General features: G+C 42.6%; 1 protein-coding gene across 1 annotated transcript in view; it reads right to left on the bottom strand.

Annotated features, from left to right (window-relative positions):
• Window positions 1–4,059, bottom strand: part of cacna1ia (calcium voltage-gated channel subunit alpha1 Ia) — a gene marked incomplete at both ends in the record, with an annotated part of 282,782 nt that extends 278,723 nt beyond the window's left edge. The window contains one exon of the mRNA XM_080723189.1: window positions 3,789–4,059. Within this exon, the coding sequence (XP_080579315.1) occupies window positions 3,789–4,059 (271 nt within the window). The remainder of the gene's footprint in view (window positions 1–3,788) is intronic.
• Between the last annotated feature and the right edge of the window lie 13,632 nt (window positions 4,060–17,691).

The following is a 17,691-nucleotide window of genomic DNA, read 5'->3' as shown; positions in this document are numbered from 1 at the left end:
TTAGCAACAGGGGCGTCAATTGGGTATGGCAGGGGTATGCAGCTGCCATACCCTGGGCCCAGGGGGGAAAATAAAAGTGTGTTACTTTTAAATATAAATCCATGAATGTCTCTTTGTCTATCTGTTCTGGTAATGTTGTTAAATAACAGTAAAATAACTACAAAAGCAAAATTTAACAAAATGGTCACTTTAACAAGGTATTATAATTATATTCTCCACACTTGTATTCTCCCCATCTTGACAGAATGGTATATGCCCAGGTTCCGCAGGTCAGCTGCACAGGTGCAATGCATTATTGTTAATTGTGGCATATTTACTAACATGCCAAGTTTAGCTGCACTTGAACAACCATTCCAGGCTGCCATATCCAGCCCAAGAAACCGTAGAAACGGGTGGGAAAATAGAATGTACTTCTTGAAATAAATATATCATGCCTGTTGCTAAGGTATGGCAACATGATTGGTGTCTTGCGCGTGTGTGCAAGACACCAGTCATGTTGCCATACCTTAGCTTTTTCTGAACTGACGCCACTGATTAGCAAACTCTCTAAGTTACATAAGGGTCCATTTGGTTACTCTCATTTAGCTGGGGACTCCCTGGAACTCCCTCAAGGACCCCTGCTTTAATATATATATATATATATTTATCAATCTCTCAAACACATAAGGTCTTACCTTTGCTGTCGGCAAGTTGCATAGGGACGTTCTAACAGGGAAAAGTGTTATGTGTATGTCCATTATCTTGTGCATTCTAATAAAATCCAAACTTTGCGTTTCTCCACTGGTCAAGTTGCATCGCTTTGTTTACACTGTGAGGCTGTCACATGCAATGGTGTGTTTCATAGAAAAATGCTACCTTAAGGGGCGCCATTTCACAGGAGAAACATCAATCCCACACAGTAGAATGGGTCTGATTAACAAATGCTAGAATTATGCAGCAATTATTATATTTGTAGGGGCTACCTAGCGGGGTCCTGTCTAAATCTGCCACAAGATTGTGGTTGTTGCAGTTCCCTGCACTACAATATTTAACCATAGTTAACCACAGCATTCCATATCGCAACCACACACACACAGGATTCAAGTCACAAACACATCAGTTGCATCATTTTCTGTCCATATAACATTTTGAAACCGGGGCCTCAGTGAGTCTATGGACTTGTGGCTGCTACGAGTGCTGTCAAGTCCCGACATCGTCAACCACAACGAATCAATTCAGTGAGACAGTCACTCCATCCAACCATATCCCTCTTCTCAGCTTCACAAAAGATGAGATGAGATAGTGTCTGTCTATAAAGCTGTGTACTGCACGCCTTGGTCAAAGTGAGTTTCACATGACTTCAATCTGCAATGTGTCATCAACATCAATATCAATATAATGTAAATACTGTGATACTGATTATAGATTATAGCCAGTCTATTGCTGGATGAAAATAACCTATGGCATAGAAACTACACTGTAAATGTGTTAATTTGACACTCAAGATTTGACTGTGTAGTGTCTACACTGCTAAATCCTCTTTGTTTACAGTATTATGTTGTATAATGTGCTTTATCGTCACTGTCGGGCAGAAACCTCGTATCTCCAAGTTTCACACATCGCAGGCATTGTGTGCTTGTAGATCGGCTGTTTTCACTATTCTAAATCCTTTTTAAAATGATAAATACAAAACGAACGGTTTTAGACATACAAGGTTTCCACCCGACAACCACAATATACTGTACACATTTCTTCAGATCAATGGTTTTGTAACACAGGGACAACAACTTGAGTTGGCAACTCCCTGCCTTCTGCTGACTTAGTCACAAAACTCATAACCGACCTGCCAAATAAACAAGGTGGTTCACACCCGACCTGCCGAATACACAAGGTAACTGCAATGTTAGAGAATCGGGGCAGAATGCATGTTTCTGCCCACAAATACACATACATGTACGCATCACAGAGGCAGGGAAGCCTCGGCCATCGTGTGCAGTCAGAGTAAGAGGCATAAATAAATTGGACTTACCATACTTTGGAGTCGACTCTGGTTACAGGAAATGAACAGGGGAGTGGGGAAAGGAAGGGAATGGCATAGTGACTAAATTAAACCAAAAAAAAGTCAAAGGGCAAAACAACAGAGTTGGAGGTAAGATAGCAGACTCTGAAAAGTGGGATGAGGGCGGTTGGAAGGTGAGGACAGTGCCGGTGGCGAGATAAGAGGATGAGTTAGGAGAGCAGGATGAAAGGATGTCAAAAGGCCAGAGGAGGGAGGAAATGGGGCTGAACGGGCACAGTAAAAAGGTGCACATGGCCATAGATGAGACTAAGACGGATAGGAGAGGGCACAGGATGAGTGATTAGAGGTGACTGAGTGACAAAGAGGGACCAGGAGGAAGAGAGGAGATTAATGCACGCATGGGAGCAGCAAAAATGAGCCTCAAAGTGTCCTTTAAGGTCCTTTTGGTATGGAAAAATCTATGTGTTGCAGACCTTTAAGTGTAAATCAGTGACCTAATAGAGTTATGTGACTCTATATGTCAAGGACCTTACAATTCTAGGTACATTTGTGGTCGCGCTCATGCTTTGCAAAAGGTGAGAGTATAATTATGTGTCTGGCAGATTTGGCAGTTGTTTGAAGTCATTTATTGTACAGTCAGTGCCGGTTCTTGGCATAATCAATATAAGCATTTGCTTAGGGCCACAACCATCACAGGAAGAAGATTTTTTTTAAACATATTGTTACATTATGTCATGTATCCCCTATCCAAAAAACTAGTGTTATTATTTTAATATGCCCTCCCCCTTCCTCCTTCCCCATAATCCCCAACTTCACTCAAGCCTGGCTGCCTTTACTTGGTTCATGAGCAAGTCAATATGCCTCCAAAAAGAAATTTTCGATCTGGTGCTAGCAGATTATTTTAGGTGGCCCCCCATTGACGGAAGCGCGCATCCGTCAGTGGGGGGCCACCTAAAATAATCTTGCATAGGGCCACTTGAGTCCTAGAAGCGGAACTGTGTACAGTAGTTACAGTCAGGTCACCTTGTCGGATTTCACTGACAGGTCCTTTTGAGATATTCATTCATTCAGCCTCTTCCCTCTCTTCCCTCCTCTAATAGCTCCTTGACACCCTTTCATCTTGCTTTCCCCACTCATCCTCTTATCATGCCCCTGATGCTGTCCTCAACTTTCAAGTGGTGTTCAAGAGGTTAACTCTTTGAGTGTACAAATGTAACCAAATGGGCCCATGAGCAGTGCCCAAAGTCACTCTAAAAATGGATAAATGAACGCTGAGTATTTTCTTGTGTAGGATGAAGACTTCCAGGCTTCACATACAGAAATGAAAGAGATGATGGAAACAGTGGCAAGCGTAGGAGAGAGAGAGGGTTAGGGGTGAGAGTAGCAGTAGTGTTGATTCCGTAGACTAAAACTATGACGGAAAATGTTCATTGACTACGTTTTTCACGTTGACAATTTGGTCAACACATAAAAACTAGACTAAAATGTTAGGGAGGGACTAGTGGAGAAGAGAACCAGTAGAACTAAAAGACAAGTCATTTATGTTTGATTGCGCTCGGTTGTTGCGCTCTGAAAATAGCAGGTATACATGCTCACAACGTGTCGCAGCGTTGTGATTGTTGATTGGCTATTTTCAGCGTGAAACCAAGAGTAAAATCTGCCATTATGACGCCATCAAGGCCCGCCAAAATACATTTTAGTCGACAGAATCAACTGTAGATTATGACTGACAGAGACTATGACTGAAACTAAAATCCAAAGTTGCTGTCGCGGTGCAGTAGTAAAGGATATGGGCTGGAGACCATGCGGATGCACCAGCTGCGAGGGCAGGTGGTCTGCTTGAGGCAGAAGAAGACCACGGGCGCCAGCTCAGGGAACGGCACCACCAGGGCGCTCAGGTCGCTGCCGATGCTGACGTCGTCGTCGTCGTCGTCGCACGGCCCCACCTCCTCGATGATGTCGTCAGACTGTGCCGAGTCGCCGCAGTCCTCGCACTGCAGCCCCGCCCCCGCCGCCGGGGACACGCCCCCCAGCGGCACGGGACACTCCTCGTTCGTCATGGCAACCCGGGCCGGATCTGAAAGACAAGCAGGCGGAAGGGGGGAGTTACTTTTTGGTCAAGACATCTACAAGCTCGTTTTCAACTAACCAGCGGCGTCAGTTCAGCAAAAGATAAGGTACTGATGTTGACCACATTAACCCTAGAATTCCTATTTTAGGCTTTTTTTATATCATAAAAAATAAATGAAAATATATCAATTTACAAGGTAAAAAAAGTGTACAAGCTCATACTGTAGTTCTAGCGCATCGCAACGTGTTTTGAGTTTGTTGCTATTTCCGCTATATTTGTCATAAAATGAAGTATAATAGGACTTACAGTAAGTGGTTAAGAAAAATCTCCCCTCTGTTGTTTTTCATTGACCCTAACAATTGACTATTAATATATAGAGCCCTACAGTTGGTTGAGCAAGGGGTTGATCGTGAATAAGTATTCACAATATAGGCCAGAGGGCTCGCTACGACTCGCCAGGATGGCTAAAAATGACCACTCACGGTGTGAGTACAACATTCAGTGGTGGATAAAGAACCAAATGTCTTTACTCAAGCAAAAGTATCAGTAATGCAATGTAGAAATACTCTGTTACAAGTAAAAGTTCTGAATTCAAAATGTACCTGAGTAAAAGTACAAAGGTATTGGCATCAAAATGTATTTTAAGTACCAAACGTAGAAAGTACTCATTATGCAGAATGTCCCATTTCAAGTTTTCAACTGTATAACAATCTTTTGAAAATAGCAGATCTACAACAAGCTCACAATGTGTTGCGTTGCACGTGGTTAATGTATGTTTTGTAATAATAATCCAAATCTACAAAGTAACTATAACTGAAGTTTTCAAATGAATGCAGAGGAGGAAAAAGGTGCAATATTTGCTTCTGAGATGTAGTGGAGTAGAAGTAAAATTATTGGAAACTGGAAATACTGAAGTAGACCAAAATAACAAAATTGTACTTAAGTACAATACTTGAGTAATATATACTATTACTTTACAGCACTGACAACATTCACTGTAAAAAACTTTGCCCAATGCCGATACCATGAGCCCAGAGGGCTTACATTACTCTCCCGTCTCTTTGTCCCATGAGAGCAAATGCATTATTGCAAACACATGGGTTTACAGAGCACAGTACACTGTTCACTGATAACAATCATGTCTCGGAGCGACACACACACAACACACATACCCATGCACACACCCACACACTGGAACCGCAGTGGAAATCACTGTCAGCAGTCATCGCACATTCATTGACGATTCACTTAGCCCCGCCACTGTGCTCTGTGAAGGAAATGGCTTTCTATTTTCCCCCACTTAGCGAGTGAGCGGATTCACATTTATCTATGGATAGGCTGATCTGATCACACAAACACACGTGCGCACGCACGCACACAAAAAGATATGTGTACTACATATCTAAGAACATGTACATGCGCAGACATAGGCCTACATCAGACACAGACATGCACACATGCACAGATATACACAAATTACGCACAGCAGCAGAACAGTTTTTCACATTGCTGTGTTATTTGTTTATTCATACTATTTTCTATCCCTTCAGGCCAGCCAGACATCAATCAAAGCATCCGTTTGGCTAGCCAGCCAACTAGAACAGTGGTTCTCAACCTTATTCTGGATCAGGGCCCACTTGAAGCTCTCAAAAGCGTTGGTGGTCAGATGGGTGGGCTGTGGTCAGATGGGTGGGCCGTGTGCATTTTCAGAGCAGGCTTATTTTAATGATCAGTCAATCGATTGTGTTCCGGCTTGGATCAATGGAACTAACAGTGGCGGGAAAAGTACTCAAATGTTTTACTTTAGTAAAAGTGTCAATACTGCCGTGTAGAAATAGGCCTACTACGCTACAAGTAAAAGTCCAGAATTCTATTTTACTTGAGTGAAAGTGCAAAACTGGTATCAAAATGTACTTCAAGTACCAAAAGTAGACATTATACAGAATGTCTCGTTTCAAGTTTTCAGATGTATAAAATCCTTTGGAAATAGCAGATCTACAAGCTCACAATGCGTCGCATTGTGAGCTTGTAGAAGCGTTGGCAACCGTAGCTACAGTATGTTTCGCCTGACTGACATATGAAAATCGAATAACTCTAAATAATTTTTAGGGTTAAAACCAGGCCAACAGTGAATGAATAACTGAATAATAAGAGAGAAAGGGTAGTTAACAGTCTCTCAAAGCATTCTGGGGCACTTCCTGCATGCCGCAATATTCTTCAATAGTCAACCAAGAACTACGAGGGCGAGGCATCTCTTCACTCCAAAAAAGAACACAATTTCCAGTTTATTCCATTTTGTTATAAATTAAATAAGGGAATGTCTTGGATTATTTCTATGTTGGGCTGTCCATGGCGTTGAAAGTGCACATATACGAGTTGAAGACATAACATAATACCATTGTGCATGCAAAACAATCTGTGTGTGTGTGTGTGTGTGTGTGTGTGTGTGTGTGTGTGTGTGTGTGTGTGTGTGTGTGTGTGTGTGTGTGTTTGCAACCGTCAGGGAGCAGTTTACTATGAAAACCTCCACCGGCCGTCCGTCCGTCCGCCACACGTCACACGTCACACCTTTGCCCTGCTCATATCTCCGCATCAGTATGACATCACACCACATGTGTACACAAACCTTTGTGTACGTTGCTGTGGCAACAGTCTGTTGTTGCTGGTCTGTTAGTGTACGTTAGCAACCACCTTAGCAACCATGGTTTTACCCTAGCAACCAACTGTTTACCCTAGCAACCAACTGTTTACCATAGCAACCATGTTTTTTTACCCTAGCAACCAACTGTTTACCATAGCAACCAGATACGCAGAGCAGGGATCTCCATATATGGGCATAAACAGGTGACATCACACTGATGTCAGATACTCAGAGCAGGGATTTCTCCATAATATATGGGCATAAAAGGGATTCTGTTAGGGATCTCCATATATGGGCATAAAAGGGATTCTGTTAGGGATCTCCATATATGGGCATACAAGGGATTCTGTTAGGGATCTCCATATATGGGCATAAAAGGGATTCTGTTAAGGATCTCCATATATGGGCATAAAAGGGATTCTGTTAGGGATCTCCATATATGGGCATAAAAGGGATTCTGTTAGGGATCTCCATATATGGGCATAAAAGGGATTCTGTTAGGGATCTCCATATATGGGCATAAAAGGGATTCTGTTAGGGATCTCCATATATGGGCATAAAAGGGATTCTTTTAGGGATCTCCATATATGGGCATGAAAGGGATTCTGTTAGGGATCTCCATATATGGGCATACAAGGGATTCTGTTAGCTGTTAGTGATCTCCATATATGGGCATAAAAGGGATGCTGTTAGGGATCTCCATATATGGGCATAAAAGGGATTCTGTTAGGGATCTCCATATATGGACATGAAAGGGATTCTGTTAGGGATCTCCATATATGGGCATAAAAGGGATTGTATCCCAGATGATGCCCTGTTAGGAGATCCACACTAACAGAATCCATATATGGTCCTACCGACAGCTGCTATAAGCCAACCCTGGCGATAAGGTCTGAGTCGAAGAAATGCTTCTTTCCTGGCAAGAATTGCCCCTTTATACTGTAGGGCTCGTTTGTGTATTGTATGACATCACGCCACATCATCGGCTGAGGACTGTGTGATGTCATCATATCTCCATACATGGAGACATAAGTTGCTCATGCCCAAATATGGGCTGGTGAGGTCAGACTTAGTGTGATGCGTAGGTTATCTCCATATATGGAGATTCAACTTCAATGAGTAACCATGGCAAACTGTCAACTGCCCGTATGTCTTGATAATTGGTAAAACAAACTTTTGGCCTATTTGTGGAGATAAGCGACCAACGTTCGCTTATCTCCCGATTAGGGAGTCTTACTGGTGTATATACAGTATATGGCGTGTGTGCGTGTTAGCGTATGTGTGAAGCTGTTTATATTTGTTTTTAATTCCCACAGTGGGATTATCTATGTCAGTGGGAGAGTGGACTTTGTTTTCACAGAATAATTATATTAACGGCTAGTTATTACAAGCCAAGAAAAATAGGCCAGTGGATATTCAGTCGAGCCTCTTTTTCTCATCACCGCGGAACTAATCCGCTAACGAGATGAGTTGTGGCAGAAGGTAGGGACTAAAATGGCTTTATGCTGTAGCATCCAAAAAGGAACAAATAAATAAAGGCGGCGTGACAATAATAAACAGAAACATTGATGTACTACAGTATCTGTACAGTACATCAAGTTTTACCATCGGTTAACCATCCGTGTATTATATGATCCATCCAACTCTGTACAAGCACACAAGCATACACACAGCCACCCATCCGTAGATCCAACCATCTGCTAGTGGTGGAAAAAGTACTCACATATTTTACTTATAAGTAAAAGTATCAATACTGCAATATAGAAATACTCTGTTAGGGTGCCCTCACACCAAAATACCTATGAGAGTGGAATCCGCGTTCCGCCAATGCATTTCAATGAGAGTGAAGCGGTCTCATGCCAGCAGAGGATTTCTGCAAAAAACGCTCCCTTCTCATTGAAATGCATTGGCGGATTCCACTCTCATAGGTATTTTGGTGTGAGGGCACCACACCAAAATACCTATGAAAGTGGAATCCGCGTTCCGCCAATGCATTTCAATGAGAGTGAAGCGGTTTCATGCTAGCAGAGGATTTCGCCAAAAAACGCTCCCTTCTCATCGAAATGCATTGGCGGAACGCGGATTCCACTCTCATAGGTATTTTGGTGTGAGGGCACCCTTACAAGTAAAAGTATGTAATGTACTTGAGTAAAAGTACAAAAGTATTGGCATCAAAATGTACTTAAAGTACCAAAAGTAAAAGTAACACAACACAAAAGTTACACAATGTGAGCTTGTAGAGGTATAAAATAGGGCTAAAGTGGTTTATGTATGTTTTATAATATTATAATTTATATCTACAAAGTAACTAGTAATTAAGGTTTTCAACTACATGTAGTGGAGTAAAAGTACTGTACAACATTTGGATTCGAGATGTAGTCGAGTAGAAGTAAAAGTAATGGAAATTGGACATATTCAAGTAAAGTACAAATGCCTCAAAAATGTATTTAAGTACATTACTTTAGTAAATGTACTTAGTTACTTTACACCACTGCCATCTGCTCATCTAGGCTTTTTTTTGCCTCTGTACAGTAGGAGGTGAGCCGTCTAGAAACGGGTCTGTCTGTGATATCTGTGTGTTTGAGAGTCTAATCTTATACAATAAATGAACTGAATCTCTGTACGTAAGTACGGTAATCCACATATCTCGCGAACCGAGAGAGAGACACATTTGCACGCGCAATAACACCCTTAATTGTGGTAAGTAACGGATACACAAAACAGTCACCCATTTAGGAAGGCTGAGGGCTGTGATGAGCTATGGGAAAATATGCTTCCCCCTCCCACACACACACGCACGCACGCACGCACGCACGCACGCAAGCACGCACGCACGCACGCACATACTGTGACAGTCTGAGACACACAAGGAGAGGCTGGATGCGAGACAAGAGCAGAGCAGAAACACTCATCCCATATGGGGGTTTAAGCCAAGATATGGCAACCCACAACATGCAGATTCATTTTGAATGAATCCATTTGGGAGACAGACTGTGACCGCGGTATCCAATCATTACCAGCCTCAATAGAGCATGTTGTGTTTACACATGTACACCCACAATATCAATGCTTTGCTGTATTAAAAATGTACACAATTTCCAAACAAATTGAGATATTTATCAGTAGTGAAAATAGCATATCGTTGTTGTTGGTTGGAAACCTTGTATGTCCAAGTTTCAAATTTGTACGTTCTTCCGTAAAGTAAAGCCCTGCTTCATCATACAAGGCCATAGCACAAAAGTAGTGAAAACAGCTGATCTACAAGCACACAACGCCTCGCGGTGCGAACTATTTTCACAAAATCTGAGGGCTTAAACGGTAAATTCATAATTTAGTTAAGTACAGTACTCAGTTACTGCAGAGCAACACACTGAGCTGTACTGTACGCCCTATGGGAGACGTGTGATGATCAATTAGAACCACTGAATGATCTGAGGAATATGAAATGAAAGAAGTGTTTGTTTTTTAGGTTAATAATGTATCTCTACTGTGTGACATGATTTCCAATCCAAGTGATTTGGAGTGACTACACAACTCTAAGTGGGTTGAACACGATGATTTAATATCTTTCCTTGTCTTTCCTTGGAACAGCCCAATTGTTTTATGTTTGTTATGTACTAGGATATATATATATATATATATATATATATACAGTATACTGTATAATTATATATATATATGTATACTAGTGTGCCCAGGGGTGTGTGACGATTGAATGTAGGAGTCTCAGAAGTAATGTTGGAGAACCCAGACCGGTGCCCGTTGGGAAGTCACCATCGATGTCCAGTTGTGCAATCAAAAATACATGTAATTTTGAGGGTCCACTGATATGAAAGAGAAAAAAAACGATTAAGAAGAAGGATTTAGAAAACATTTCTAGAATCAGGTCAATATATTCAAAGACATAATATTTTGAAGATCTTTTAAAAATAGCAGATCTACAAGCTCGAGCTTGTATATCTGCAGCCCATTCTCACCCCCTCTGCTTCACCCGTCCGACGCTTTCCCAACTCGCTTTCTGCTTCACCCGTGCGACGCTTTCGGAACACCTACTGCGCCTACGGTCGGACGCGAACGGAGAGTTTCAGGACGAGAACGTAGTCTTAGTACGACATTTGTTTACTGGAATATTTTACGATGACGGCCGTCACGGGGGAATCTGGATTTGCGTCACCATGCTCTACCGACTGAGCTAACCAGACGACTGGGAAATTCCCTTTTTTTTGTGCTTTTATCTTTGACAAAATGTGGATGATAACGTAGTCCCTTCTTTGAGCCGTATTCGGACGCGGAAGCAGTCCCCTGGTCAAAATTTACTATTCTGTCCATAACGGCACATAATTCGGTAACGCGGCTGAGTGGGATTGGTCACCGTTCCCACCGCTCGTCGCGGCAACTCGGCTCGCTAGCGCTCGCCTCGGTGGCGACTCACGGGGGTCATCGGCGCCCAATACCGCGCTGCTCTGTCGTTTATAGTGGCGTGAGCGGTAGCGACGGGTGGCTGGTAAACCAGTGAACCCTTCAAAGCGGTATCGAATCCCGCTTCGGGAACTGCTTTTTTTTTCTTTCTTCTTAGACCACCCAATGCGTCCAACCCGTGAAACATTCGGCAATCCCAAAGCGTCTATCGTCCGACGCATTACAGTACTTGACAAAGCGTCGGTTGTATGACGCATTAGGGGTGAGAACATGTTGATATCTGCTATTTTTTAATAGTTAAATCATAAAATAATGGTTAAAGTGGTTCAAATTAAAGGGTAAACTGTCCATTGTGTTACTTAGGCCCTCAGTGGTACAGGGACCCCCAGGGTTCTGTGCTGCGAGCCTGTATCTGCTATTTCTTAATAGTTAAATCATAAAATAATGGTTAAAGTGGTTCAAATCAAAGGGTTAACTGTCCACTTAAGCCCTCAGTGGTCCAGGGACCCTCAGGGTTCCTTGAGGGGGTTCTGAATGGACCCTTGCAGGTCTTTAACCCTTAACAGGTCCAATTGGTTCCATTTGTACACTCTCAGAGTTATGGGGGTCCTTAAAATTAAAACAGTTGAGTTGACCTACAGTATAATGACCTGGCCCCAAATATGGGAAGCTAGAGCTCCCATCGAACTCGGTTCTGGTAACTCCGATGCTTCCTCGGAGGGGTTGCCACCTGTTCCCCCAGCGCCTCCTTCCATCAAACCCGGTTCTGATAGCTCCGCTGCTTCCTCAGAGGGACTTCCGTCCACGCCTTTGGATCAACCCCCCACACATTCTATCTTGAAACTCATCGGTTTCCGCTGGCGTCGCCGTCAACCGGAGTACCTTGTCGTTTGGTCTGGCTCGGAACCTAAGGACGACTCCTGGATTCCCGGTTCTCAAATTCCCCCTACTTTCATCAGGGCCTTTGAAGGATCAGGACGCACTTCTACCATTCTTACGCGCGGACGCGTTCGTGAGGAGGGGGGTACCTGTCAGGAGTGACGTCTTGCCCACGTCATCCTTTCATCATTCACTTCCTATTTAAAGTGGGCGTGACACGGCCAAAACAGCTAATTATGGCTATCAAATTAGCCAATTTTTTTAATGATGTCATGTACCCCCATGTTAAATTACCCAATCAAATTAATTTATTGTAGTTACTGTACTGAAAGTAGTACTTTCTGTACAGTAACTGAATTAAATTAATTTGATTGGGTAATATGACGGGAGGGGGCGGAGTTGAGCGCTGAGTATTATCTAGTGAAACAACCCCAACAGAACTGTGCGAGGAGAAAATGCGACAATTCATAAAACGAATTTTAAAACAAGCAGTTCTAGGGGTAAAAATTTGATATAATCTGCTATAGAATCCCCCCTAACCACGTACAGGGTACAAGTCTTCTAACAAAAAGGTGTCAGAGATTAGAACGAGGGTCCTCCGCAGCACAGACCACTTTTTAGCAGCCATCTCTGCTAAAAAGTGCTCCAGTGCTTCACCGGAGCTCCGGACCACTTTTTAGCAGCCATCTCTGCTAAAAAGTGCTCCAGTGCTTCACCGGAGCTCCGGAGGACTGAAGTCTGTGGTAGCCTGTGTGTGTGTGTGTGTGTGTGCGTGTGTGTGTGTGTGTGTGTGTGTGTGTGTGTGTGTGTGTGTGTACACACACACAATAGCTCTTGAAAATAGCCGTGCGGTGCGGCGCTACCAGCTAACAACAACACATCACGTTGTGCACGGCACCGCATGACGGACGAAGTATACATTCACTAATAACTGATACGGCCCGCCTCCTTTTCAGACCGTTTGAAGAAAGACCACGTGACCTACTGTATCATAATGTTAAATTTCGGCCGGTGTCCCGCCCCCTTTAAGTGAATTATCTTGATTTAGTTTCCAGTCGGTTATTATTTATATTTGCTTATAATATAATTGTAAGAACTTTCTAAGAAGTTACTTTGGACCAACTTACTAACCAACTGGGAAAGAGTCGAGCTAGATCTAATTTAGCTCTAAACCTCAGAAAACCCAACTCATCCAATAAGACAAACCAGGGTTGCACCTGTGGATTACTATACCAGTAATTAAACCCTAACAGTGTGTGTGTGTGTGACGTGCGTCAATCCTCACGAGTCACGGCAGAACCAATTAGAACCTGAAAACACAGCCCAGTCAATGGGAACAGTCACACGCGCACACACACACACGCACACACGCACACGCACACACACACACACACACACACACACACACACACACACACACACACACACACACACACACACACACACACACACACACAAACTCTCTGTTGTTTGCTGTGTCAGGCAGCATTGCATCCTTTGACCTGAGATAAATTGGTTTTGAAATCTACGGTGGAGTTATCCATACAACGCATTACTGAGTGACTGAGCATATCAAAGTATTCCACAGTGAGTCCATAATGTGTTTAGAAAGCAGCCGATATGAGAGCCAAGACCGGATGCAATGGGTGGCTTTCTTTGACAGCATTAAAAACACACCCGTCCAAAACAAACATGATGAATTTCAGTCAGTGAGACATGGCCTAGAATCACTTAATACCATCTTGGCAACTGCACCACCATTTATACTGTCTAGTTTGGCACGGTCGTTAGGGCTGCACAATGTTAGGAAACCATGTGATATGTGATAATATTGTGGAATATAGTGAGGACCATATGAGAAAAGTATGATATAAGTTAACAAATATTTTAGTCCACAGTTTGAATGTCTTTCTGCCTTAGGTTTGCTGCTAAACCTGACAACGAAAGGCCTGCTGCAGTGGTGGTTCTCAAACGTAAACATATCAAGGACCCCCATAACAAAGAGGACAAATGGAATACAGACCTTTAAGGGTCCATTTAGATTAGAATATATATAGGCTACACCATGTATTGCAGTTCAAGCAGCCTTTGGCGTTATGTGTGTTGAAATATAAATGTTGATGTTGCGATGACGATATATTTTGCAGCCCTGATTGTTGTAATAATATTGAACTGAATAAAACGTATTAGTAAATTGATTGTCTGATTGCACAGGATGGTGCACTTTGCCCACACACTTAAGCTTTTGAGTGCATGTGTGCGTGTTTAGAAGTAAGCTACTCTGTCATGACCCGCTTAGGAGTTCTTAATGTTTATGATACAATGATAATACTTGTTCTATAACAGTTGTTCTCAAACATTTTCATGTCAAAGACCCCCCACATTGATATGTTTGGCCACAGACCCCAATTCCAAAGGATTCTGTGCCAGGGACCTCATTAACACATGGGAAGCCAAGGTTTCTAACATTTCTAGCTGTTGCTGCTGCCGTCGTTCACTTACGCTTTAATTTTGAAGAGCCTCGGAAGCTTCGTGCGTGTGCACGTGAGTGTCCACTGACGATTGAGGAGGATAATCCATTTGTCTACAAACGCTCGCGAAACTAAAATCCAAACCGGGGCCGACCATCGCGGTAAAGTGTCGCAGTGAAAACAGGCAGATCTCTGCTTCCCTGGCGTTCTTTGCACCTTATTTATAGATAAAGCCCTTTTTATGTTTCAGCATAGAATAGAAATCAATGCAGCCTAGACCATCCATGTTGTCTCTCTACGAGCTACGTTATGACGTATGGACCAGGGTCTTTCACAGACAACACAACATGCGCGCAGCAGCACGCTGCACAGTTAACCCTTTGTCATCCGCGCAGCAGCACGCTGCACAGTTAACCCTTTGTCTCGTTCCTGAACGAGACAACTCCTTTTGGCACAGCGACCTCCAGTGGCCTTATCTCGTTACTGAACGAGTTTGGCCCCTTGGGTGTTGAGAAAAGAATGGTCAAGATTTCAAAAACAAACATTTGAAAGCTGAAAAATTAAATAGGGATAAAGTATTCCTTGTTTTTTTGTGGACCCCCTGGAAACCCTTCAATGACCCCTGTTGGATCCCGGACCCCACTTTGAGAACCGGTGTTCTAAGGTATTTGTTTTGATGTCTTTTGATCTGTATTTGCTGTGAAGTCTTGTTTTAAACGTGAAGTCCTGGTTCTCCCGTCTGCCCAATTTAATACACCCTGGGGTACTAATAAAGAAACCTTGAACCTTGATCGAGCAACGTGGATAGAAGTGAGAAGAGATACTTGACTGAATGCTGCATCGACTACTAATTGCATGTCCCCGGTTTGATTCCAGATTTGTGTTGCATGTTTTTTCCCCCCCTTGTTCAATGTCCTGTCTCACTGGCTGCACCGTCCTGCTCCTGCCTTAACCCATTTAGGCCTAGAATTATTGAATGCTTTAACCAGTGAAAAATAGCAGATATACAAGCTCACAGCGCGGCACCGAGTGCCGCGCTGCGAGCTTGTAGATCTGCTATTTTTGAAAAACCGTGAGTCTTTGAATATATCTTTTTGAAAGTGAACATTTGTAACTCAAATATTTGCTTCTGGGGGGTCCCTGATACAATATTTTGAGATGGGGGGGTCCCTGGAACAACATATTTTGAGATGGGGGTCCGTGGCCAAATACATGTAGTTTTGGGGGTCCTTGGCATGAAACATTTTGAGAACCACTGACAGAAACATAGTATAAAAAAATAAAAAATAAATAAACCTTAGAAGGATTTGGAAGACGGGTCAAAATGTTCAAAGATTTGCACACATTTTTAAGATTTTTCAAAAATAGCAGATCTACAAGCTCGCAGCGCGGCACTCGGTGCCGCGCTGTGAGCTTGTATATCTGCTATTTTTCAATAGTTAAAGCATAAAATATTGCGTAATAATGTGTTCAGGCCCAAATGGGTTTTAATAAAGGCAAAAGGCAGCCTTAGAGAAGAGCCCCAAATAATTACACCCTGGTGGTTTAAGTTCATTAGGCCTTGATTGATTTGTCGCTTTTTAATTCTGTTACAACAATCTAAATTGTGTTTGCCAATGAGGTTTAATTGCATTTATAAATAACTCAAGTCAGTGACATACATCAGACACACGTGGGGTTTAGTCTTGAGTACTTGAAACATAAAAATACACAATGCACAAGATAAAATCCTCAGTGTTAATGAACAGGATTTTAGTGCGTACTGCATCACTGCTCTCCTGCAGTTTGGTTTTCAAACAGCTGGCAAACAGAAACAAACAAAACTGAAGTGAACTGGGCCGAGTGTCCCAAATGTTTCCTATCATTAATAAGTAAATAGTAACTGCTACGGAATCATTCTCTAAGCTACTTTGAGAAGGCTGTCATAATCCGGTTGGTAATAAATGCTTCATCCTGCTCCACATAAACAACGATGAAAACATCCCGTCAAACTAGGGAGAATCAGGTGGAACACAGTAGAAAGTTATTGTTCCTGCGAGCATTCTAACAACTTTAGCCTCAAACCAAGTTATTGTAGACATTCTAATACTAATGAACTAAACTAAACTAATGAAATAATGACAACGGCTGCATGTCACTCTCAGACTCCCTGTGTCCTGTCTCTCTGCACTGTAAAGGCAGAAAAAATATACGGTACCAGTATGTATATAAGCAAAGATAACAAATTAAAACTAAAACGAAATTGAAAGGCCAAAACCAATGATAAAGGCAACACAATAACAACCTTGCTCCGGACACAACAAACCGCTGTGCACTGATAAATGGAATCATTGATCATCCTTGAGCCCCGTCCAATAATCCACCAGGTTAATGGATGATACTGCAGGCTGCGCCTTTGTTCAATAACACCAGCTCACCATCACTTGTTGTGTGCAGCATACACATGTTGGGTTCATAATAACAGCTGTTTCATAACTATTGCAGCAGAATGGGGTCATCACCTGCAACCGCTGCCAGAAACTTTTTAAGTGGTTCCAGTTGGTAGTGACATATGGCTGTCAGGCCCATCTCCGACTCCCAGCTTCTCCTCTCCTGACGCAGCAGAATGTTCTCATTGACTCCGGCATTAGCGATGGATCATAGACCGGCCGACTGGGCAGATTTACCTCTGTCAGCGAAATCTCTGTTGCCTCATATCAGTGAAAGCAACATTTTATTGGGCCTGGTTCTTAGCAAGGATGCTGTTTCGCCCCAAAAATCATATTCTAAGCAGAGCTAACAGTTTCAGTTGCAGTGGCCAATGAAGCAGTTATTTCTTAGAATCTTAAGGTTAAATTGCTCAGAAAATGTGCTCACCTCTAACCCAAGTGATTCTCAACCTTTTATCATTTCAATGACCCCAGTTCGATATGCATTAAGCCACAGACCCCCATTGGACCCCAACCCTTTAACTATGAGAGTGTACAAATGGAACCAAATTGACCATTTGGTTCCTTTACATCATGGTGTAAAGACTGCAAATAGTGTTTCATTAAGGGATATGATATGATGGCTAGTGGCCAAGTATGTACATTCTCAGAGTTACAGACATAAGGGTACATGGTTCTTGACTATCAATCATTTAACCACACGCTGAGAACGGAGTTCTGTAACCAACTAAGAACAGGATAGACAACTTAGCCTCTGAAGAAAGTTAAAGCAAATGCTTACA

The sequence above is a fragment of the Nannobrachium achirus genome (assembly GCF_963921795.1).
Source record: "Nannobrachium achirus genome assembly, chromosome: 4".
In the NCBI taxonomy this organism is placed as follows: domain Eukaryota; kingdom Metazoa; phylum Chordata; class Actinopteri; order Myctophiformes; family Myctophidae; genus Nannobrachium; species Nannobrachium achirus.
This window is presented reverse-complemented; position numbering and strand designations above follow the sequence as displayed.